This window comes from Aspergillus melleus, assembly GCF_016097325.1.
Source record: "Aspergillus melleus strain CBS 546.65 chromosome Unknown contig6, whole genome shotgun sequence".
Lineage (NCBI taxonomy): Eukaryota > Fungi > Ascomycota > Eurotiomycetes > Eurotiales > Aspergillaceae > Aspergillus > Aspergillus melleus.
The window spans coordinates 686,970-710,151 of NW_025763375.1; the positions used below are offsets into that span (position 1 = coordinate 686,970).

The 23,182-nt window shown below is 51.9% G+C and overlaps 7 protein-coding genes and 1 non-coding gene across 8 annotated transcripts; 3 read left to right on the forward strand and 5 right to left on the reverse strand.

Annotated features, from left to right (window-relative positions):
* Nucleotides 1–572: 572 nt before the first annotated feature.
* CDR1_7 (pleiotropic drug resistance family ABC transporter) lies at nucleotides 573–5,367 on the reverse strand (the record flags this gene model as incomplete). The annotated part of the gene is made up of 5 exons (XM_046091751.1): nucleotides 573–2,086; nucleotides 2,143–2,455; nucleotides 2,512–3,444; nucleotides 3,510–4,632; nucleotides 4,694–5,367. 5 exons carry the CDS (start codon nucleotides 5,365–5,367, stop codon nucleotides 573–575), a joined length of 4,557 nt encoding a protein of 1,518 aa, XP_045947728.1.
* Nucleotides 5,368–8,027: 2,660 nt separating this feature from the next.
* On the reverse strand, nucleotides 8,028–10,138 carry ucp10 (clathrin-mediated endocytosis regulator UBX3). Its single transcript, XM_046091752.1, has 2 exons — nucleotides 9,683–10,138; nucleotides 8,028–9,613 (listed from the first exon to the last, which is right to left on the reverse strand). Exons 1-2 carry the CDS (start codon nucleotides 9,815–9,817, stop codon nucleotides 8,189–8,191), a joined length of 1,560 nt encoding a protein of 519 aa, XP_045947729.1. The 5' UTR covers nucleotides 9,818–10,138; the 3' UTR covers nucleotides 8,028–8,188.
* On the forward strand, nucleotides 10,129–13,784 carry PAN3 (PAN-complex poly(A)-binding subunit PAN3). The gene is made up of 9 exons (XM_046091753.1): nucleotides 10,129–10,610; nucleotides 10,713–10,778; nucleotides 10,845–10,899; nucleotides 10,996–11,147; nucleotides 11,213–11,319; nucleotides 11,666–11,866; nucleotides 11,920–12,064; nucleotides 12,115–12,270; nucleotides 12,328–13,784. The coding sequence occupies exons 1-9, from the start codon at nucleotides 10,538–10,540 to the stop codon at nucleotides 13,353–13,355; spliced, it is 1,983 nt and encodes a 660-aa protein (XP_045947730.1). The 5' UTR covers nucleotides 10,129–10,537; the 3' UTR covers nucleotides 13,356–13,784.
* A 659-nt stretch (nucleotides 13,785–14,443) lies between these two features.
* lsm7 (putative small nuclear ribonucleoprotein (LSM7)) lies at nucleotides 14,444–15,002 on the reverse strand (the record flags this gene model as incomplete). The annotated part of the gene is made up of 3 exons (XM_046091754.1): nucleotides 14,444–14,571; nucleotides 14,652–14,723; nucleotides 14,801–15,002. The coding sequence occupies 3 exons, from the start codon at nucleotides 15,000–15,002 to the stop codon at nucleotides 14,444–14,446; spliced, it is 402 nt and encodes a 133-aa protein (XP_045947731.1).
* A 1,816-nt stretch (nucleotides 15,003–16,818) lies between these two features.
* On the forward strand, nucleotides 16,819–18,890 carry LDX57_010013 (Zn(II)2Cys6 transcription factor domain-containing protein; the record flags this gene model as incomplete). Its single annotated transcript, XM_046091755.1, has 2 exons — nucleotides 16,819–17,431; nucleotides 17,488–18,890. The coding sequence occupies 2 exons, from the start codon at nucleotides 16,819–16,821 to the stop codon at nucleotides 18,888–18,890; spliced, it is 2,016 nt and encodes a 671-aa protein (XP_045947732.1).
* A 410-nt stretch (nucleotides 18,891–19,300) lies between these two features.
* Nucleotides 19,301–19,385, reverse strand: LDX57_010014. The gene has a single exon. It is a non-coding gene; the product is annotated as a tRNA-His (tRNA).
* A 495-nt stretch (nucleotides 19,386–19,880) lies between these two features.
* Nucleotides 19,881–21,133, forward strand: LDX57_010015 (uncharacterized protein; the record flags this gene model as incomplete). Its single annotated transcript, XM_046091756.1, has 3 exons — nucleotides 19,881–20,117; nucleotides 20,272–20,756; nucleotides 20,863–21,133. The coding sequence occupies 3 exons, from the start codon at nucleotides 19,881–19,883 to the stop codon at nucleotides 21,131–21,133; spliced, it is 993 nt and encodes a 330-aa protein (XP_045947733.1).
* A 119-nt stretch (nucleotides 21,134–21,252) lies between these two features.
* On the reverse strand, nucleotides 21,253–22,774 carry LDX57_010016 (fungal specific transcription factor domain-containing protein; the record flags this gene model as incomplete). Its single annotated transcript, XM_046091757.1, has 4 exons — nucleotides 21,253–21,727; nucleotides 21,803–22,047; nucleotides 22,124–22,561; nucleotides 22,622–22,774. The coding sequence occupies 4 exons, from the start codon at nucleotides 22,772–22,774 to the stop codon at nucleotides 21,253–21,255; spliced, it is 1,311 nt and encodes a 436-aa protein (XP_045947734.1).
* Nucleotides 22,775–23,182: the final 408 nt, after the last annotated feature.

The window sequence follows — 23,182 nt, forward strand, 5'->3', positions numbered from 1 at the left end:
TAATTGAGCAACGTAGGTAGGTATGTACATACATACATACATAGCCAAGACGCTGGAAGTATTTTTGTCAGTGTTCTATCTATCTATATCGAAGCAATCCACATACCGTACAGATCTACGGTTGGCGGAGTTCCTGGGATGTCAAATTGACTAACCAACTACGTATAGGGATGGGAATATGCGCAGGGTTAAGAAGAATGGTATACATTCATTCGCATTCATATACAGACATACATATACATTCATATAGGCAAGTTCGTAAGACAAGATCAAATCAGAACGAGAAAGTTTTAGGAGCACAAAATCCAACCAAAAAAAAGTATTCAAAGTTTAATTAACGAGAGTAAGAAGCGAAACAAGAGGGGAGGGAAGTCCAAAAAGTGGAAAGAAGAAAAGAATATGTTCTAAACACTTTATAAACATGTATAAGTAGGTATGTGTAAGGGAGAAATGCTGATGCTGCATCAATCCACTCAATCCAAAAAAAAAAAGACAGGAAAATAGGGAAATCTATCCACAATCTAAATCACAGCATATGAACACGGTATATAATATGACAAATGGCTCATGGCTTATTCCTTCTTGGTCTTCTTGACCTTGGGAACCCGAGCAAGCCAGTAAATGAACACGGCAGCAAAGATGTTGAACACGATGTAGACCCACATGAGGCCGAAGTTGCGCCACGCATCGGAGTAGTCACTGTGCACGGCCTGCAGGAACGTGTCGGTGCGACTGATGGCACAGAACGAGCAGGAGCTGGTGGAGTCGGGGTTGTCGAGGTATCCACCGGCGGCACTGATGTACGGGCCCATGTAGTCCTGGCAGGTGGTGTTGGGCGGAGGCGTGAAGTTGAGGAATTCCACATTCTCGCAAATTGCGTTCGTGCCGGACACACCGGTCGAGAGCATAGCTGACACGAGATAGGTGAAGGGCGAGACGCGGTACATGAAGATCCAGAAGCCAGGGAGAGCTTCGGGGGTGGCCAAAACACCACAGAAGATCAGGCAGAGCGAGAAGAGCAAGTTGGCCAGGTTACCACCCGTCTCAGCGAGTTCGATACCCGCGATGATCATGTGTGCGAAAGTCGAAGTGAAGAGCAGGAAGGAAAGAATGAGCAGCCACATTAGCGCGCCACGTTCGTGGACGGAGTCGGTCGGCTCCGCGTTGCGGTAGAGACCGATGGGGTAGTACCAACAGACGAAGATAACGACACTCATTAATGCGTTCCACGGCAGCTCCACAATGATATTGGCCGTCATGAATGCCTTCCACGAATAGGTCTTGGAGGGCCGCTCACGGGCTTCATACAGCGCACGCTGCGTCGTGAAGTTCGGCATAATCTGTTGAACCAAGTTTCCGAAGATCGTGAGAAGCATGAAGATACTGAACATCTGGTTTTGAAGACCCTGCTTGGTGTTCTGGGCGTGGAAGAAGGAGAATCCGATATACAGGGCGGTAAGAGCACAGAGCGTGGCTTTCGAGTAAATGTACACGGGAGTCCGCCAGTACTGGGAGAACACACGAACCAGGCACTCGTACAGCTGCACTGTGAAAGGAGCAGCGAACTCGTTAAAGCCACTAGGGTCCGCCTTGGCGGGCTCAACCGATTTCTGGGAGAGAGAAGACTTCAGCTCGGCAAGGTGGTTGTGGACGGCCTTGCGCTCGGGGCTTTCACGCCAGACGGCGGGCCAGTCAATGTCGCTGTGAGATCCAGGGGCGGCACCAATAACTTCAAGCATCCATTCGGCGGGGTTGGCATCGGCGGGCAGCTTCGGGGCGCCATTCCTCTCGAAATAGCTGGCAAGCGTAGACGACTTGTCACCGATATCACCGAAATACACAGTTCTTCCACCACGGGCGAGGAACAGAAGGCGATCGAATCGTTGGAAGAGCATGGCAGAGGGCTGGTGAATAGTACAGAGAATGGCCTGTCCATGTTGAGTCAAGGTGTCGATGAGATCAAGAATGGACCAAGAAGTTTGACTGTCGAGACCGGAAGTCGGCTCGTCCAGGAACAGAAGGAGCTGGGGTTTGGCGGCCAATTCCACACCGATCGTAAGACGTTTGCGTTGTTCAACGTTCAGACCTTGTATCATGTTAGACCGCAAGTCAATCATAAACAGCCAGGGGGAGCATAAATACCTTCACCAGGGACACCAACGACCGCGTCGGCGTACGTTTCCATACCAAGCAACTTGATGACCTCTTCGACATAATCGAGCTTTTCCTGACGGCTGACGTGGGCGGGCTGACGGAGGAGGGCACTGAAGCGCAGTGCCTCTCGCACGGTGGTGGTGTGAAGATGAAGATCCTGTTGTTGCACATAACCTGTTTTCCGCTGGAAAGACTGGTCCCGAGGGCGACCATCCACCAACATGTCACCAGACACGACACCCATAGTGACACGAGTGGCGAGGACATCCAGAAGCGTGGTTTTACCGGCACCGGAAACACCCTGAAGCAGTTAGTATTAGAAGAGAGCAATTAGACAATAGATCGGAGAAGACTCACCATAAGAGCAGTACAGGTTCCCGGCTTCACCCAACCATCAACGTGGTCAAGGATGCGTCGAGGCTCGTTCTTGATCTTGATATCGTAGCACACGTCTTGCCAGTGGAAAATAGCCTCCTGTCGCTGGATACCAGCGGATTGATGCTCGCCAGATTCGTCCGTCTTCTGCGAGGCGCCGACGCCCGTGCTGGTCTCGAGATCTTCGGGGTTGTGAGGAGCTTGACCGCGACGGAAGAGCAGAACTTCACCCTTAGACTTGGCCTCAGAGATGTACTCGGTGGTGGACAGGTGAGTGAACATGAAAAACACCATGAAAGCGATCATAATACCCAGGTTCCTCCACTTGTGACTTTGATAGTACTGGAAGCTTTGAGCAAGATACGTGGTCCCATCGATGTCAGTGGCACCAGCAACCGCCCCGACCTGAGAGCAAACTTGGTATGCCCGGTCGGAGTATCCATCGCCGGATGGGACAAACTCCTGGAGAGAACAAGGGAACGTCCGGCCGTGGAATTCGTTGACCATCAAACTTTCAAAGCCGTAGGCGATTGGGTTAATGTAGTTCATCCATCGAGACCAGCCAAGCATGTTTCTCGTGGGAATGGTGAACCCGGTGTAGATGACCAGACCGAGAATGAGAATAGCAGCGGGCACCAAAGCCTGGGACAAACTGCGAGAGGAAGAAGCGATCGTACGGAACAGCATAGACATGGTCAAGGTAGTGATGAACGAGAAGAGCAGGAACGTGAAGAAAGCGCCCGGCTCCTGGCGAAGACCAGTCATGAAATAAAGCGTGATGTTGAAAATGATAGCGTTGCAGATTTTGTAGGGCATATCACATAACATCGAGGCAATGGCTTCGGCGAAGGGGTGGTACATAGCGTAACGGGACTGTTTCTCGACAATGGGACGTTGGGCGTACAGAGTCAAGATCTGGGCTGTGGTTAGCCTCCTGGGCATATAATTTAACAAGTCAAGTCCGAACTGTCAATACATACCTCTAGCGCACTGGAAAAAGCATTAAGTAAAACGGCAAAGAAGAGCAGAGCTCCACGAGAATAGAAGCTGGAAGTGTCCTCGTTCATCTGGTAAAACACACTTCCAATGACCAGGGCCATGATGAAGTTACCGATGAGTTGGGACAAGGTCAGACTGGCGTCACCCTTGAGACGTTGGAAACCTCGAGTCATGCAAAGGCTGACCTGTTCCCATAGAGAGACGGTGTAAGGAGAACCGACGCGCTGGTTCTTCGCCTGCATGGCCTTGCGAGACTCAATGAACTGGCCCAGCGACTCGCCACCAACGGGGTATTGTTGGTTGTATTCATCGATCTCTTGCATCAACTTCTGGTACGCGGCACTGCTCTTCCAGGCCGCCGCGAACTCATCGGGCGTGCGTGGGACCTTGCCATCGTATCCTTTCCGGACAACGCGCTCGGACGGGCTGGTGAGAGAGGTCAAGAAATCGGCGGTAGTCTGACGGTCGGGGCATTCGAAGCCCATGTTCACGAAGAAGTCTCTGGCCTCATCAGTGCGGCCGAAGTAGATCTGTCGGCCTTCGTACAAGACCGTGACCTTGTCGAAGACATCGTATGCGCTCTGGGAGGCCTGGTAGATGGCCACGGCGACCGTAGCGCCGGCATATTTCGTCATCAAATTCAAGGTCTTGCAGAACTCCAGAGCGTTCGCACTATCCAGACCACGGGTACTGTTATCCCAGCACTGCAACGGACTTCCACTAAGGGTGGCCTCCGCGATAGAGACACGCTTACGCTCACCACCAGAGACACCACGGACGAAATCGTTTCCGACCTTGGTGTTGATGGTATGCGACAGACCAAGCATGGCCATGACGGCGTCTCTCATGTGCAGGGCATACTGCTCCTTCGTGACGCCTTGAATGCGGTTGCGGGGGCACCGAGCAAGGGCGGCAAACTTCAGGGTATCGCCAACAGACAGCTGAGGGAAATGCACATCGGTCTCGGCGGTGTAGATGGCTTCACCCTTGAACTGCTTCCGCATTTGCTGGGCCGGGATACCTTGGTAGTTCAACTCGGCCTTGGGGTCCATGTGAATACCGTTCATTTCACCGGCCAGGGTCTTCAAGAAGGTGGAACAACCACTGAGATACATGATTAGCACATTGACGATCAGAGAATACAGGAATGAGTGGTCATCCATACCTTCCAGGCCGACCAAGAACGACTAGCATCTCACCACTCTTGACGAGACCATCGAAGTCCCGAAGAATCTGGATCTTCTGCTTTCCCGAGCCGGCGATAGCTCGAGCAAGGGCTCCGACCTGAAGTACGGAGTTGAAAACATCCTTCTGATAATCCGTGGGACTACCATAACCGTGAACGCTGAGGTTGCGGAAAGCGACACCGGCCTCGCGCTTACGGTGGGCGGGGTCGCGAGCGGAGAGGGCGAGCAAGTTCTTCATCCAGTGCTTGGCCTTGAAGTTGGGGCCATGGGGGTTCAGGGTCGAATCCTCCTTGGACTCGATGAACGGGTTCTCCAAGCCGGTCGTAGAGAAATGGGTCGAGTTGCGTGTCAAGCGTTGCGCCAGACGATGGATCTCCTCCTCGTGAATTTCGTCCTCGTCGTTCTTCTCGAGGGCGGTTTCCGCGGAGCTCAGACTGCTGCTGCGATCGCGGCCCTTCATCTTCTTGATCTCGTCTTTGCTGGAGCCTTCGCCGGCGTCTTGCATCTCGTAGGATTCTTCATACTCTTCGACGGAGTGGTGGGTGGTCTCTCGGGCGGCGGCGTCCACCTCGTTGTCGGCCACTTGGGAGCCCTGGGCTCCTATCGTGCGCGCAGGATTAAGATTAGGGTTTAAAGTCCCCAGGAGAGACATGATTAAGGCGTTCCGAGACGTCCAGTCTCTGAATTAAAAGTAAGCTTAAACGAACGGAAAAACCAAACCATATAATATGGCAGGTGGGGGGGGAAGGAATTATTATAAGTAAAGAGAGAATGAGGGTAGGTTCAAGGAAAGAAAAGAAAGGATAAGGAGTGACAGGTAAGATGCAAGAAGAGACAAACGGCGAAAGGATTGCGATCAATAGAACCAGGATTAAGGCCGGGAGTGAGCACGACCTTATCCCCGTATGTATTGCGGCCGTAATCTTTCGTGCATCCGAGAGGAAAGGAAAGAAAAAATCGAACCTCGAAACCAAGTCGGGGCCCGGAATGGCTCGCGCTTTCCCCCTTTGGGCTTTTCTTTTTTTTGCACGGGATTTTAAGTTCGCCCAATCAGGAAAGAACATTGCAGCCGCAGACCAATCGGGACGAGCACAAACGAGGATCCGGACCCATCGGCTCCAGAACGGGATCGTAGACTTCTTTCTCTCCGGCTGTATTTTTCCTCCCTCTGCACTTACGAGCCTTACGAGCTTAAGCGAAATGTATGTATTCTTTAATTCTAATATCTGGGGGCGGATGTTTCTGCCTCTGACTCCCGACGGCTGTGCTTTTTCCATTTTAAGGCTGACCTTTCCTGGTGGACCCTGAGTCCGTGATCTTTTTTTTTTTTTTTAGTTTTCACGAGGTTGTCACCCTCGGAGTCCGCAGCCTAGACTGATAAGATCTCTCTGATGGAGGGTTACGACTTACACCGTAGGACTTTTGTCATGCTGACGGGAAGCCGATTGGGGCAAAATTCTGCGTTCGAGATTTTCTATCCTGGAGGGTAGAGGGAAATGGATATGCAGCCCGCACCCAACGGAGAACTCCTATCGCCACCGTCCAAGTGATCAGGTAGGTAGGTATCATCAGAAATACCCAGTAGGCATGCTCATTATTACGTACGTCAGTACGATTGGCTGCCTATCGGTCCAGGCGTCAATTTCCTGCATGTTGCTATGTACTACTGCGGTTGTGCAACTTGAAATCTAGGCTCCTGGGCCCTGGCGCACACAGAGCCATAGGGTGCATGTGTCACTGTCACAATGCCAATGAGGGAGGATGTCTCATTGACAATCACAATGAGTCAGCCCCCTGACGGTCCTATACTAGGTACCAGCAAGATAATAAAAATAATCCGGGAACGTGGCAACAACCAGCCGGCTGCCCGAGAAGGTTAGCGGCACACGGGAAGGCTCCTGCACGCCGCCAAGCGGGGCGGCTCTCAAGCGATCCGAATCCGGTGGGTTTGGCCTGGCTCAGCCCCTTTTACCGTACCGTATCGGAGTCCCTCAGATCCGAGATCCAGACATAAACATAAACATCTATCTGCCCTCGAGTGTCGATTCTTATCTCCATCCATGATCAGGTCTCCTTCCGTCTCATTCTGCATTATGATTGCATCATTGGCAATTAATAATTACTCAGAGTAGGGATATGTCTGTGCTATTGGTATACAGCCCTGTACGAAGTATACTATATACATAAGGTCTGCATCACTCGGCAATGCCCGTCCCATATCCCGAGCGACGAACACTGACCACCCCCAAAACAACCCGATACATTCCTCACGCTGGAGTTATGACCCCCAATTCCAGAGTTATGAATCTGAACATCACGATCATCCCAGACAGAATCCCAGATCCCGCTGAAATCTACACCGATCGCTCATCATCCATCCCAATGACCTAATCGAGAATCTTAGTCCCCACGCAGAGGAGAACCCCTACCGATGCTACCACGAATAACAGCCGTGAATCTGCCCAGAAGCATCGATTCATCCCCCGTCGATGAACAAGATCGGCGCGGATCTACTAATTTAATCACCCAGCACTAACTAACTAGTAGTAGTAACTACACCTGGTTCAGTGGTGTTCGGCAGTCTTGATTCCTTCGTATGGAGTGCACATCGAGATAAAGTGGGCTTGTTCCATTCCCTCACTCCGTCTGGGACCGGTTTTTGGTTCCTGAAACGCGTCTTTTTCTGGTCGTGTTTTGTTTTGTTTTGTTTTTTGTTGGTTTGGTGTTTTTTGTGGTGCGATCGTCCTTGATGATGTGTTTCGGTCTCGTGGGACTCGAACTGGAACCTGGCAATAATAGTAACACTAAATACTACAGAGTAATGACTCGACTTGCGCTCGACTCGCAATGCTCCATACAGTTACAGTCCTACACATCGGGCTGAGATACTGGTACAATACGTCACAGCGGTGGGTTAATCTTCAGGGGTACAGACTCCTCCGTACAGTGTTGAGTGTTCAGAGTTCAGACTCAGAGTAATGAGTTGAAGATGGATCCACCCTGGTCAATTCATGCACGAACAAACCGAAGACTCGAGTCGAGTATCAGCATTCAGATCTGGACAAGTTAGCTGCATAAAACTGCAATCCTTCGCGCCAAGGGTCTAGCCGGCTATATAAAGCATCGCCGTGGTGCTACCGTACTACACCGATAGTTACGGTGTACAGATCTCGCTGGTGAAAGGATCTGCGTTCGGCCTGGGTCCGGCACGTCTGCTTGCCCACGCGGCCAACACCCCTGGTCTACGGAGTACATTCTATAGAGAACTATGCCGAACTAGTAGCTCTTCGTGTGACTATGAGAAAACACGGAATGCCGAATGTCAAGTGGTGAATATCTTTGCTTCAGAACGTACCACAAGGAAGCGGCTGGGATAGTAGTGGCACAATGTCACAAACTCATAGGGAGTCTATCAAACCTTCCAAAAGGCGGGCGCTCGACTCATTAAAAATACATGCTTTCATTGCAAACAACTAAGATTCTTCTTCGGCTTCGACTTCGGACTCCTCGTCGCTATCTTCGTTAATCGGTTCGACAAGAAGGTTGCCTCCCCGGCCGATCTGATCGCGGATCGTGCCTCCGGCATCCATCTCGTACACGGCCCGAGGCATTGGCGAGACCAGTCGGAATCCATACTGATGCTCAAACCCAACAGGCTTCTCGACATCCGTAGACTTTTCTCCATGCAGCTCTTGCAAAACGTCGTAGCATTCAACAAAGGCATAAAGCTCCTCGATATCAGCGGCAGGTCCGAACTTGCGGATGACTCGCTCCCCCGAAGGTAGACGAATGCTGATGCGCACCGCGTCTTTGACGTCCGGACCCGGCTCGTCAGTGATGGTCTGTGCCCGCCACCGCTTCCATTGCTCAAGATCGCGTATCCGCTTCTGCTCGGCCGCTTCACGCTCGGCGGCCTCTTGCTCCTCCCGCTGGCGAGCCGCTTCCGCTTCCCGTCGCTGTCGTGCGCGCTCCCGATCAATTGCCAAAGATCGCTCGTAGGCCGAGTCCTGTTGTTCGCGGAGACTGCGCGAGGCCTGTTGCTCCGCCCTCGTAGCGCCGATCCGCTCGAGAGGTTCTTTGTGCTGCGAGATCGCAGACCTAAGTTTGTCTACAAATTCCGCCGGAGATGTAGTTCCCGAGATCCTCGTCACCACCGACATCGCCGTCGACGACACATTCGGGGTGTGCACTATGGCAGCGGCAAAGGGGAATTTGGTGCACTTCAGAGAATTCGCCACCTGGTAGGCCTCCGAGTCCTGGACATTACCACCCCAGACGAGCACATTGTTCTGCGGCTCACTGACGAAGTCCACCACTTCCCGAGAGAGGAGAGTATCACGGACCCAGCCATTGGTGTCGTCATGTTCGGGGGCAATCAAAACCACCAGAAGGAACTTGAGTTCCTTGTGGGCTTTCTCCAGAGCCATGTTGTATCCATTTTCCAGGAATCCGGGCGAGTTCGTACCATATTCTTCTTCAAATTCCCGGATGAACCGAGCAGCCGTGTCTTTGGGTCCCAGGGCGCGACGCCCATTCGTGTTTCGCCGGGCTCCCTGGAGAGCGGGATTTGCGGTGGTGAAAAAGCGGGGCAGGAAGGGGAACAAGGCTCCAAAAAGGCGGAAAGAACCGCAGAGTATGCGGTAGAGAAGGTTGAACGGAGTGAAGAGTATGGCCAGTAGGAACGGCGGGCGATAGACCGTCTGGTCTTCCGGTTGTGTTACGACTCGGGGAGCAGCGTCGGTAGCTCGGGTGGCAGGGGACAACTGCGCGGTGAGGTCATCTCTCATGAGGTTCTGCGTCTGGCGACTCGGTCGGGGAGGGGGAGTGTTGTCGATTGCTGCACGGGCTTCCTCAACGGGATCCGGCCCTTCGCCATCGAAGAACTTGGAGATTGCAATCTATTTCATTTGAGTTCTGTCAGCCTCCTCGCCATCATTTGGTCTCCGAGTTTACATCCTCAGTCATACCTGAACATTCCATTGGCACCGACGCAGCAGCGGAATAGCTTCGGCCGGTTCCTGACCTGTCACGGTAGTATAGGTTTCGAGAGCAGACCTCTCGGCGTCCGAAAGGTCGGAAATATCAAGCCCAGAGGAGGACATTGTCGATCTACTTGTCAATCCATAAACGCCCAGGCGGTAGAGAAATATGCCCGAAGAGCGACCAGGGTCTTGGGAGGAGAAACAAAGACTTAAATCTCGACGAGGACTTATGGAGTTATCCGGGCCATCGAGAGGTGTATATCACGAAGCGACAAAGGCACAGCGTGAAGCAAACGTGGAGGAAGCGTGCAGCAGGAAAGTACCTCAAATGAGCTGGCCTCTTCCAGGAAGCTCCGTCATCGCACCGTAGCGCCAAACGCGCGCCTGCTGGCTGGATGGCACGTGCACGGGGCATACCGCCCGACCGTTCGAGTTCCCCCGCGGGCCTTTTGACCTGATGCCTCCCTCGCTCCATCCGTGGCATGAAGGTGTCTTTGAGACCTTCGTCTCCGGATACTGGATTACCGGCTTCTTTCTTCTTCCATTCATATGTCTATGACAGGCGCTTGTCTTGACTCATCGACCGGCAGACAACTGCTATATCATCGCCAGCGCCCCTCCCCCTACGATCCTACACCAATTCACCCTAGCGGCAGCGATTATTCTTCCGCAGCTTTGCGTGGACCTCTCTTGTTCCTCGTGGATTAGTGTACGATCTACCTAAATAGAGGAATGTGGTTTTCTCTCGTCACATTCGGTCACCCGGTCTCTTTTTGCATTCCTTCAATGGATATCCCTCTGCCTTGATCCGCGCGATTCTCCGGACAGACGATCATCCCCATGGCTTCAACTGGGAAACCCCCGCTGGACGATTCCCGTCGTGGGACGGGATCACCCAAAATCAAGTCGCGAGGTTAGTGTCGCGGGTGATGATGCATCCCGAATTGGATGTCTGAAGCTGCTTCATATCGAGTTTGAAGCTTGCAAGCTGACAGTGCTCCGTCCACCTCTTCAGAAAATGCGAAAGATACCCTATGTCGTAATGTGACCATCTATGGCCGGTGTCGATATGAGGATAAAGGTACAGCGATGGTTCTTTAGCTGTTTGTGGGAGCATTGGTGTGATCTAACATGTGATTGTTTGAAGGATGCGCTTTCAACCACGATCCACAAAGGTTCAATCCAGCATATCAATCGGACAGGTTCGCAACACCCTTTTTCCCCGGGTCTATTGCATGAATTCATGGGCCATGGAATGTCTTGAGTGAGCAGTAACTTACGTCAGGTACCACCAACAGCAACAAAAAGCGACTCAATGTCGACTCCCCGAGCTTCACACCTTCCCTCTTATCTTCCAATGGATCATCCCCAACGATGTCTTCGGCAACCGCGAAGAAGACCGCCACGATATCTCCCAAGGCTGCAAATGCCGCTCCTTTTCAACCTCGAAGTATATCTTCCCGTACGGTTTATTTCCTTTGATAATATTGGGCATTTCGCTGACAAGGCAAGAAGGCTCCAACGCGAGCACACCCTCTGGTCGACAAGAAACGTTGACTCCGGACTGGTCGGTAGCCGAAGCACAGGAGTTTATTCCTCAGACCTTCGATACATCCCACATGGTAAGATGCGCCTGGCTCTTATGTTCTTTAACATTGCTTGTCCGCCTACTTGTACCACTATGACTTCCGTCCCACGTACATCATTCTGCCGTCATGCATGCGAAACGGGCTCTTGCGGGATACTTGTATGTTTGCTATTGGAAGGAGGAGCAAGTCATGCAAGGTCCCGCGGCCTGCGTTTACTCACTGATGGAATATTCTTCCACGACATTCGAGTCTGCTGACCCGTTTGCTTGCCCGCATTTCCTTCTCTCGATCTTTTTTGGGGTCTTTCATCACTTCACAGCTCTAAACTTCCGACATGTGCCCATTTTTGACCGCCCCCTTACTAACCGTACACATCCAGGCCTCTTTACAAGGAAATAGCAATGGCGGAGTCCCCGCGTCAAGTCCTTTTGATCCTTTCGTGACAGCCCCAAATCCACTCTCCGCTGCCGGTGCGGTCGGTTCTGTGCAGGCAGGCGCATTCCCGCATGAGACTGCAGCTGCCGCCGCCGCTCTAGGCGGAGCCGCATTTTTCGCCGGACAATCTGGCTTCCAGCAGCCGGTAAGTAGATTGACAAGGTAGATCCGTCATCATCATGGCTGATCGTTTCAAAGGTTCAATATCATCTGTACGCGCCTATCGGACCTCATAGTCAAAATACGTTAGGCTACCAGCGAAACGTCCATGATCTCTTTCTTCCAAATGACTTCCGTGAAGAACTTCAAAAGAAGTCGGCTGCGGCACTGCAAACCCTGCCCAGTATGTTGATCAGGTCGAGCTTGGAACATCATGCAGCTAATGTCAATTAGATACGCAACTGCCCGCGCAGGTTGATTACTTCCACTCCCTAGTCCCTCTAGATTTGAACCATCAGAAAAATGCGGCAATCTTTGGGTTTCCCAGTTGGGTTTACAAGGCGCAATCGAGTAAAGATGGGAATTTTTACGCTCTTCGACGTCTGGAAGGTGGGTGCTTGATCTAATTTTCCCGAAACTATATTGCACAGGATCTAACTAGCCCAGGCTTTCGCTTGACGAACGAGAAGGCCATCCGCTCCGTTCAGGCCTGGAAGCGAGTATGCAATGGCAGTGTGGTGACCGTTCACGACGCCTTTACCAGCAGAAGCTTCCAGGACAGCTCGTTGATATTTGTCACCGACTACCATCCCCTCTCGAAGACACTCGCGGAGCAACATCTGGGTGCAGGAAACAGGTTTCCGGGCCGGCACAATACACCTATCCCGGAACAGGTACTCTGGGGCTACATGACACAGATTGCGAATGGTCTTAAGGCCATCCACAGTAACGGTCTTGCCGCGAGAGTCATTGAGCCTAGCAAGATTCTCTTAACTGGCAGAAACCGCATTCGCCTTAATGCCTGTGCGATCCTCGACGTGGTCCAGTATGACAACCAGCGAACCATCGCCGATCTCCAACGTCAGGATCTCGTTGGCTTCGGGCAGCTCATCGTCACCCTGGGTGCCAATTCGCAGACAGTGATGCATAATCCCACCAAAGCTATGGAGCACTTCACTCGCGCCTACAGCCCCCAACTAAAGAATTCGGTGTTTTGGCTATTGAACGGGCTGCAAAAGGACCAGGACCGTAACATCGACATTCTTATTACCGGCATCTCCTCACAGCTGATGTCGACTTTTGACTCGGCTCTCCATCTGGATGATCAGCTGACATCCGATCTGAGTCGGGAACTCGAAAACGGCCGCCTCGTGCGACTGATGACCAAGTTGAATCTCGTGAATGAGCGACCAGAATATGAACATGATAGGCAATGGTCAGAGAACGGCGAACGATACTTCCTGAAAATCTTCCGGGATTATGTCTTCCATCAAGTGGACGCCCAGGGCGATCCCGTCGTTGATATTGGCCACGTACTTACATGCTTGAACAAACTAGATGCAGGAAGCGACGAGAAGGTCACATTAGTGAGTCGAGACGAGCAGAGCTGTTTTGTGGTCAGCTATAAGGAGGTTAAGAAGGCTTTGGAATCATCGTTCCAGGCACTTCTCAAACCTGCTCGGAGGCTTCACTAGAAATGAGATGTTGTTCAGACATAGGGCCTCGTCCTGTTCGACAGCATTCCTCTGACTTTGCTCTGTTGACATCTTCGTTTTATATACAGAAAGGGGATGGGACAAGATCATACTGATCGTACTAGTCTGTTGCCCGATCTTTCTACGACCGGATAATAACCTTTTTCAAATGTTTGCACATCTAGAAAGATGGATATGATGGTGCTTTTGGGGACTTTGGTCCGGGGGCAGTCTGAATATGGTATGGGTATGCGTATCGATATGGAATTTCCTGGTTTATACAATCTTGTCGGAGGGAGGATGTATGTCCTACTTTACCTATATCCTTCTGTTTATTTCTTTTTGTCGCTTTGCTTTGTTTCCGACCAGACTCTGGGGATATGATGTGATATGCAATATACAATGAAGATACAAATCATGCATTTTATATTTTATCTTTTGTTTGGTTGTAGGAGATGGGTCTGCGTAGATGAGAGAGATAGGGAGAGAGAGAGAAAAAGAGAGGGAGCCAAGGAAAGAAGAAGAATAAAAAGATCATGACTCATGATTCATTCATTGTTTTTTTTTTCTTTTGTTTCAAGATTGGCAAAGTGTCTTGACTAATACAGAGTTTGGTTTTTTCTTCAGTTCACGATGGCGCTGGTCTGAATCTGAGTTTGGGTCTGAGTCGGCTATCGAGAACCCGATCAATAAATCCATCCGTCCATCCATAACGATTCTCCATGCACTATTCACTTTCCTTACCTCATTTCAGATCTGTCCGAAGCATGTAGCAAGGTCTGTGATAGTGGTGGGTGAAGTACCACTTAGCTAGCTAGCTCAATATAGAGCAAGTAGCCAGTCGGTCAGAAGGTCTGTCTGTGGGGGACAAGAAACGAAAGGGAAGGGGAAACGCAAGGAAAGGAGATAAAAAAAACGAAAATAAGGACAATTATTGCATAGCGCGCTCTGTGAAAACAGATCGGTCCTCGTGCTGATCGAGTAAGAAGAGAGGATCTTGATAGTGACGCTGACTTTGGCTCTATCCAGACCAGACCAGACCAGACCAGATAGACCATCATGGCATGATCATGACAGAATGGAACGGATTACTCCTCCGGTTGCACGAAGGGATTGGCAATCTCCTCGCTGCCGTCGGCCGGCGAGATCAGCACGATCAGAGTACCGCGGGCGACGATCAGCCCGAGGGAGCGGGTGTTGTCGTTACCCTCGTCATCTGATGGTGGTTAGTTTTGATGGAGGGACTCGGAGGTTGGACTTGGTATCAACACAAAGAAAGAAGAAAGAAAAACATACCACGCATAGATTCCTTCACGTCGTCCAAGACCAGGTTCATCAGCTGATCATAGCCCTTCAACAGGCCCGTGACTGCGAAGAGTTAGAGAGATAGACAGACAAAAAGAGATACAAGACAAGGAAGAGGATAATATGAAGATGTACCATACCCTCACGACCACCGTTGAACTTGACCCGCACCTCCTTATCCATATACTTGGTCAGATCGAGGATGTTTTCCTTTTTGGGCTTCTCCTGCTGTTGCTGCTGAGCACCGCCACCGGCACCGCCACTTCTGGCGCCACGAGCCGACCGGTCGTAACCTCCGCCGCCGCGGCCACGACCTCCTCGGAATGAGCCTCGTTCGGACATGGTCTGAGTGGAGGGGGGGGAGAAAGGGGGCAAGGTACGAAGACCAGAATTAGTCAATCAAAAAGGGAAATAAAATCAGGTAAAGTCAGATTAAAATAAAACTGGGGCCACGAGCTGGGGGGAGAGAGTTATGTAAGCGGGGGGGAGGGAGGAAGGGTGGAAAAGTGAAAATGAAATAAAGGAATCGATTCGGTGGGAAGAGATGGAATGAGGGGAGGAAAAGTCGGTCCCGGCGGTCCAGGCGCCGGTGTAGGAAAACGGGGAATGGATGAGGTAAGGGCGGTTAGTAATGGCCAACTGACACTATGAGGCATTTTTTGGGCTCGGTCGGCAGTTGCAGGTGCAACTCGTTCGGTGGCCGTGAATCTCTAGTTTTTATCAGAGATATACGAAGTAGAGAGTTATGTAGTAAACGGAGAGAAATGAAATATTTTTATTATTAACTGCTATATACATTCAAGAAGGGAAGAAAAGAAATACCCCGTATGTATAAGAAAAAAGAAAACAAAGACGACCAGAATCGGCTGAGGAGACCTTAGGCAACGACGGGCGGAGCGCGAGACACTCCGTCGAGACTTCGACCCGCGTCCTGCAGCGCCTGGACGCACCTCTCCCAATCAATCTCTTATCGGAGGTCGTCCCGTCATCTTGCAAGGAGTTGGTTTCATTTTATTTATTTATTAATTTCATTTTTTTTTCTTTTCATTTTCTAATTCCGTTTCATTCTTTTTCATTTCACTTTGACTTTCTCTTCTATTGAATATTTAATTAGAATGTCTGACTAGCCAGGGACGCGACGTAAGACGACGGTTCCGACATCCCGGGACACACCGAGTGGTCGGCGGAAGAGACCGGCGGGACTCCGCCCTGCGCCAGAAGGATTGATTAGTCCGGCTGCCCTCTTCCTGACCGCACGATGTACCGTATTTTTATATTTATTATCTCTGTAATTCTATATACCATGTAACTGGACTTACTATGCTCTACATATCTAGGTAATTATATATGAATTTCTAAAATATACAGTATATCAGTACTCCGTAGATCCACCGGTCGACAATCCGGGCGTTCGCTTGAGCGCCCGTTCCGCCATCCGCAGCGTCCCGTCATTCAGCCCCGTCATTGGTGCCTTTTATCTTTTTTTAAACTCCTTTTATTAATCCTTGATTAAAGACAAAAGAAAATAAAAAAAAAATCGAAAAATAAGATCATCCATTATTACAATCCTCTGCTTCATGGCAATGGCAGTCCGCCCGGATTCTTATTCTCCTAGAACCCTGCAGAATTATCCATACTCTAGATAGTGATATCTTTCTATCTCGGTCCGGCCGGGCCAAACCTGCCCAACGGCTAAAAAAAAAGCGTGTCCGCCTGGAGACCAACTAAACTCCCTCTCCTCCCCTCCCCTTCCCTTCCCTCTCTTTCTCTCTGCACCTCGTGTCTTCCTCCCCTCTCCTCTTTTTGATTTCTTTTTCCTCCCCCTCCCGGATCTCTTGTTTCTCCCCAACCCCTCCCCCATTCCTCTCTTCCCTTCCATCATCCGGTTTTTTGTTGGGGAACCTGGTTAGCATCATTCGCATTACCTAACTCCATCCATTACGCGCTGCCCAGTGGCTGATCGGTAATCCCGCATTCTGCGCCTGACGCTCCGCCATCGGCTACTCCATTACTCAATCGTTCAATTTCCTCGACTTCTCTTTCCACCTCCTACTCTTCCTCCCCTCCCCGCTCTTCCTCTCGAACCCTCGCGGTCTGACGGCGCTTCGTCGCAAGACCAAAACAGCTGTTACGTTCTTGTTTTAAGTTAGACGTCGCCATGGATTCCAGAACGACGACAGAGTCGTCGAGTAAACGACCGCGATCTCCGTCGGGGGACTTCCCTCCCATCGCATCCAAAGTCTCCAAGACCCATTCAAATCACCTGCAAATCAACTATCTTGCGCGACAATATCCCGACAACCTCCCCCTGGTTTCCGGCGACGACACGATGCCGGCCATCATCCACTTGATCGGTGAGTATGATGGTGTCCTACAACGACACGAGAGCATCGCCGGCAACCTAGGCGCATGTCCCTTGGGTCCCATCCTGATCAAGCGTTTCGAGCGCTTGTTTGACGGACCTCCGCGGGTCCTCAAATCGCACGGCAAAGACTCGCCCAACGTCACCTGGTTGGACGTGGTGGAATTTGCCAAGAGCAAGCCGGAACAGTTCAACCTAGAAAAGTCTCGCAACGGGGTGCGAGTTTGTCAATTCTATACCAAGCAATGTCGCGTGGAGATCAGCGAGGAGGACTTCGTCCTTATCGCCTCCGGGATGCCCCAGAAGATGATCCCTCCGCAGCCCATCATTGAGGATGAGGAGAAGGAACTGGGCGCGTTGGAAATTCTGGAGAAGAACCTCCAGCATATCATCCAGGTTGCCGACCAGGGTAGGTCCTTCGTCGCATCAGTCGAGACACCAAGGTACTGATCATATTATCCGTAGTGTCGGCTCGTGCCAGACAGTTGAATCACCGACTGAAGAACCGCCGGACCGCCATCGTCACTCGTCGGGAAAACGATTCCACCCTGCATTCGCAGCAACAGCAGCAGCGCTCGATCAGTCCCGCCTGGCGCGATGCCAATGGCAGTCAACTTCCACTCAATGGCAACAGTCAGCCCAACTCAAACGCACATTCGCCCTCGACGGGCTTTGTCGCCGTGAACACCGGCCGGCCCGGGGCAAGCGGCGGAGACGCACTGGCGGAGGAGAATCATGCCAATGCGCTATCGTCGCAATTTATGTTTTCTCACTCCAATACGGACAATGTCACTATCATCAACGGTACGTCTATCAAGGGGGCATCCCCGACAACGCGCGCCGAGCTTATGAAGAAATTCTTCACCACTCAAGACCGTCAAGCTCGGAGCGACGAAACGCCCGGGTCCGTCAACCGGCAGTCATCGCGTCCTCCTCGGCCGCGCGCATCGGACGCCGCCGACTACGGCGCAATGTTCACCCCGGCAGCGCCCACCACGGTGGCCATCCCCAGCACCCCATCCTCGTTACTGCCGCCTCCCAAGTCCCACCACCACGAGAAGGATGACGGCGGGCCGTTCAAGATGGAGATGGTTGCGCGCATGGAGGAGCTACAGCGGGGTGAGCGTATCCTGCCCCCGTGTGATCGATGTCGTCGGCTCCACATGGATTGCCTGAAGAATTTGACCGCCTGCATGGGCTGCACAAAGAAGCACGCCAAGTGTTCATGGAAGGACGTCAAAGAGGATGAGCTGCGGGAGGTGCGGGCCGAGCGCAGTTCCCGGGAGCGGGCAGAGGAGCCGCATCTGAAGGAGACTCCAACCGGTGTACCTCCAGCCTCTCTGCCGGGAACTCTGTCGGCGACGACCACTCCGGGGTCGAGCTCCATGATCCTGGACCCGGAGCGACATCGCGTGGACCGTGAGATGTATCGCGAGCACCGAGAGCACAGGGAGAACCGTGAGAACCGCGAGACCCGTGAGGTGGTTCGGGATGGACACCGAGAATTCAGCGTCCGTCGCGAATCCGCGCCGACGACGGGGCCTTCTCCGGGGACGCCGCTAGGGAAGGCTCCCTCCCCACGACGGGCCGTGAGTGAGCTCCAGAGCAGTACGTCGCTGGGTCATGACCGGCGCATGGGGATCCAACGACACCACGAGCCTGTAGCCGAGGATGATGACCAAGGCGCCAATCACCGGCTAATGCAGGCGATCATGGACACGGTTGATCACCACGCGCGGGTGGCCGCCGCGGTGAAGGATGGGGGGCCAGACGCTCTTGATCGGGAACGGGAACGCGAACGCGAGCGTGAACGAGAGAGGGAGCATGAGCAGGAACTGGAGCGTGAGCGAAAGGTGGTGCGAGCATAATTATTCTATAACCTTCATCAGGGAAAGAGGAGCATGGCGGTGGTTTGAGAATGGTCTGTATCTATCTATGATTGTACTGGTTTGAGCGTGTTTAGATATCCCGGTAGTTTGAGTTAATTGGTAGTTTGCATATACAGACTGATTTATGTGATCCAAATGACTTAGTCTAGTATTTAGGGTTAGTCGGGTTATGGAAGGCGTCCCGATAGAATATATATCCGCCTGTCGAGATGTGTGAAAGCAAGGAGATGAAATGATCGACAACCCTGAGAGTCAAGCTAAAACAGACAACGCTTCCAAAACTTGAAAAAAGCATTGCAAGAAAAAAAAAGTCTACTCGCACCAAATTCAGCAGAGAGAGAGTGTGTGGAAAGGAAAAACAAAAAGACAAATCAAGTCTCAACGCCAATTGGCGCCGCTGGGAATCGAACCCAGATCGGGACGGGACTGCGGGACAACCACAACGTCGCATGATAACCATTACACTACGGCACCTTGATTTGATGAAAGGCTGCTCCTTATTATGCAACATAACCCTAAGAACTACATACCATAACTATACCATGTAGTACGTACTCCCACCGGAAAAGATCATATCCACCTCCCACACCAACTCTGCCTGAGGTTCTTCACCCCACATTCTTGCCTTCGTTTACTTCGGCATCGGCAGCGATCGGCGGGGGTTTCCCGGTGTTGTGGAGTGGAGGACATGCTTAGGCAATTCTTATGCGGTTCTTGTTCAGCGTGCGGGGTGCCGTAGCTGTCGGTGTCCATTGAGGGGGAGGGGATTAATATCTCTTTCTTTCTTTCTTTCCTTTCTCATTTTTAGTATTCCCTGTCTATCCTACTCTCTACTCGCCTACCGACTCAATCCATCTCCTCTCCTCTACCAAAGTAGTTCTATCTCAATTCCTTATTTCCTCAACACCACCAGAGCAGCCAAGCAGGACAACCTTCGCACCCATTAACCCCCAAAACCAAACAGAAAAAATGGACCCCTCAACCCTCACCCTCCCCCCCATGAAAGACCTCACAGTCGAAAACATCACCGAGAATGCCATCCGGATGAACTCGCTCTGCGAGGACGAGCGCATGAAATACGTCCTCGAGCGGCTCGTCACGCATCTGCATGATTTTGCGCGCGAGACGCGCCTCAGCACGGATGAGTGGATGAAGGGATTGCTGTTTTTGACGGAGGTGGGCAAGATTTGTACTGATGTTAGACAGGTGAGTTTATCCCCTCTCTCCTTCTGAGTTGACTTGGGTTGGGTTGGGTTGGATTGGGTTGAATACTTGACACCAATGCCGAACTAAGTACATACTGTACATACATACATACCTGCGCATATAGCTAACAGCGACCCCCCCTCCGGGGGTGTAGGAATTCATCCTCCTCTCCGACATCCTCGGCCTCTCAATCCTCGTCGACTCAATCGACCACCCCAAACCCCCCACCGCAACCGAAGGCACCGTCCTCGGCCCCTTCCACACCCACGAAGCCACCGAGCTCCCACCGGGTACATCCATATCCTCGGACCCGCACGGCGAACCCCTCCTGGTCGTCTGCACCGTGAAAGACACCTCGGGGAACCCGCTGCCCAACATCAAAGTCGACGTCTGGGAGACCGACTCAACGGGGCACTATGACGTGCAGTACGAGGGCCGCGACGGGCCCGATGGTCGGTGTCTGGTACGGAGTGATGAACAGGGCGTGTTCTGGTTCAAGGCGATTACGCCGGTCCCGTATCCGATTCCGCATGATGGGCCCGTGGGACGACTGTTGGGGAAGCTGAAGAGACATCCGTATCGGCCGAGTCATATGCATTTTTTGTTTGAGGGGAATGAGGGGGTGGATGGGTTGGTTACGTGGGTTTTTTTTCCCTTATCTTATCCTGCTTTTTATGCTCTGCACCGATGAGGGAGATGAGAAAAAAATGAAGCTAACGCTGAACATGGCGGGGAATATAAATAGGGCTCTCTACCTCCGCAACGACCCCTACGAGAACTCCGATGCCGTCTTCGGTGTCAAAGACTCGCTCGTTGTGGACATCGGGCGCGCGGGACCTGAATACGCGAAACGGTATAATGTCCCAGAGGACCATGCGCTCTTGACGTATGACTTTGTGTTGGTGTCTGAGGCTGAGACGAGGGAGTTGCGGGAACGGAATTCGAAGATCGCGCTGGATAAGCTGGGGAGGAAGGTGAGGATGGTGGGGGGGTTGCCGGTGCCGGATCTGGATTGATATTTTTCTGGGATTGTGTGCTGGCTGGTGGGTTGGGGGTGATGTGTATGAGTGCTTATATAGGCAGAGAACCATATGAGGTTATGTTAAGATATAGGTAAGTAAGTATGTAAGTAGGGTTAAAACGGCATCTCATTACAATCCAACAACGACATAACATTCTGACTAAAAGAGAACCAATCACCCACGTTGAACCCATCTTCCCCTGCAGCAGCAGCAGCAGCATCACCACCACCAATAGTTCCAGTACTAGCAAGCCCCTCCAGATCCCCCAAATTAGACTCCAACTCCCCCATCAACGAACTCGGTTGGACCCCAAACGCCGCAAGTCTCGCATCCACCTCCCTCCGTAGCAACAGCTGTTCCTGCTCTTGCTCGGAAACAGAGACAGCTTTCAGCTCACAATACCGCCGCGCCACGCCACAGAAGACCTGAAACAGGTGGTGGTGTTTCGCAATGGCTTTGGATTCGGGACACGCGGACTCGATCGAGTCGTTGAATGTTTGCATGAGTTGCACGTCTTCGACGGAGCCGGTTTCCACGGCGTGGCAGAATAGGACGATGAAGGGGACGAAGGGGACGAAGAGGATGGACCTGTTGTTTATGATTGGTTAGTTGGGGGTGAGGTAGTAGGTAGGTAGGTAGGTAGGTACTGTAGGGAAAACCTACCAAATAACATGACCAGACAAGGCCACCGAGTCGAATGCCCCAAAGTGGTTAATAAAAGCCATATGATGTTGCAGGGCAGCGCGGGCCGACAGAATACACTCGTTGTGCAGTGTTGAGGAACCGTCTGGCGGCATCGCGCGATACACAAGAGTTATCATTGAGAGACGGAGAACTTCGTCGGTCATGTAGAGCGATTTGGCAAAGGCTTGTCGCTCGCCGGGGGATAGGGTTTCCATCCATGCCGTCTGTTCTCGGACCAGGGGTTAGCTATTCACATCTTACCTGGGTAGTGTGGTTGGGGGAAACAGGTGCAATACATACATTTTCCTTCAAAGTCATCTCGGCATGATCCTGAAGCTCCTTCGCCAATGCATCCGCTCGTCCCCTGCGGACATCCGCCGGCAGCAAAAGCGATCCCGCGCAATACAGCTCCTCATAGATCTTCCCTGCTATGCGAGCAAGGTTGACCATCTGGCGATAATACCCCACCAGACAAAGGTCGCATGATTGCGTCTCCGTGGGGATTGGGATAGTAATATCACCGTCGAGAATAGACGAGGACTGGCCATTCCGGAGAGAGAGGAATTTCTCGAGAAAGTAGACCGTCCAGAAGAGAAGGCCTTTATTGTTCGGCGCGCACGTCGCTGGGTCGGCACCCACGGATCGAGTGTGGTAGCCGAGAGATCGCACGCTTTGAGAGGCGGCGCCTACTAGGATGTAGGCGAGGGAGTTGTTGGAGGTGTCGATTGCGTGTACGGCCTTGAATTAGAGTTAGCGATTCTGGTTCTCTTAGTTGGTGAGAGAATGGAGGGGACTTACGCCCAAGATTAGGGCTAATGTCATCTCGTAGCTGTGCTGTGTATAGAGGGAGAGCCGGGACAGCGCTGTTTCCAGGTTGGCACGAGATGATGACATGAGGGTTCTGCACTCGGCATGCGTAGGGCCGGCCGGGTGCTCAGGGTGAGTTGCCATATAGGTTGCGAAAACTGACGAATTGGTTATTTGTCCATCGGCGCGGGCAGAAAGAAAGGTACCTACAGTATAGTGTAGCATTGAGAATGATGAATTCTGCATTTGAGTAGTTCTCGGAGAAGTAGACTTTCAAACACAAGTCCGATAGAGATTGAGGGTGGAGGAAGTTGGTAAAGAAGACTCTGAGGTAATGAAGCTCTAAATCTTGTATCTCTGTATTTACGAGTTAGCTATAATCGAAGTGTCCGAGCACCCACGCGCTCTTATTCGGAAGGATTCATACCCTGTGTTCTCTGTAAGACAGCCACAGCAGTGGCTACTGGAGGCATCCCCACGCCGTCGTTCACATGAGGGAACAATGGCCTCGGTGAGAGTGGATGCGAGTTAAACACCTGCACAATGTGAGAG

Excerpts from the sequence above, each read along its gene's own strand:
- ucp10 (XM_046091752.1), bottom strand. The coding sequence starts at position 9,817 with ATGTCCTCCTCTGGGCTTGATATTTCCGACCTTTCGGACGCCGAGAGG. Across the intron at positions 9,614-9,682 it reads GGTGCCAATGGAATGTTCAG|ATTGCAATCTCCAAGTTCTT; the intron begins GTATGACTGAGG and ends CAAATGAAATAG.
- PAN3 (XM_046091753.1), top strand. The coding sequence starts at position 10,538 with ATGGCTTCAACTGGGAAACCCCCGCTGGACGATTCCCGTCGTGGGACG. Across the intron at positions 10,779-10,844 it reads GTGTCGATATGAGGATAAAG|GATGCGCTTTCAACCACGAT; the intron begins GTACAGCGATGG and ends GATTGTTTGAAG. Across the intron at positions 10,900-10,995 it reads CCAGCATATCAATCGGACAG|CAACAAAAAGCGACTCAATG; the intron begins GTTCGCAACACC and ends TACCACCAACAG.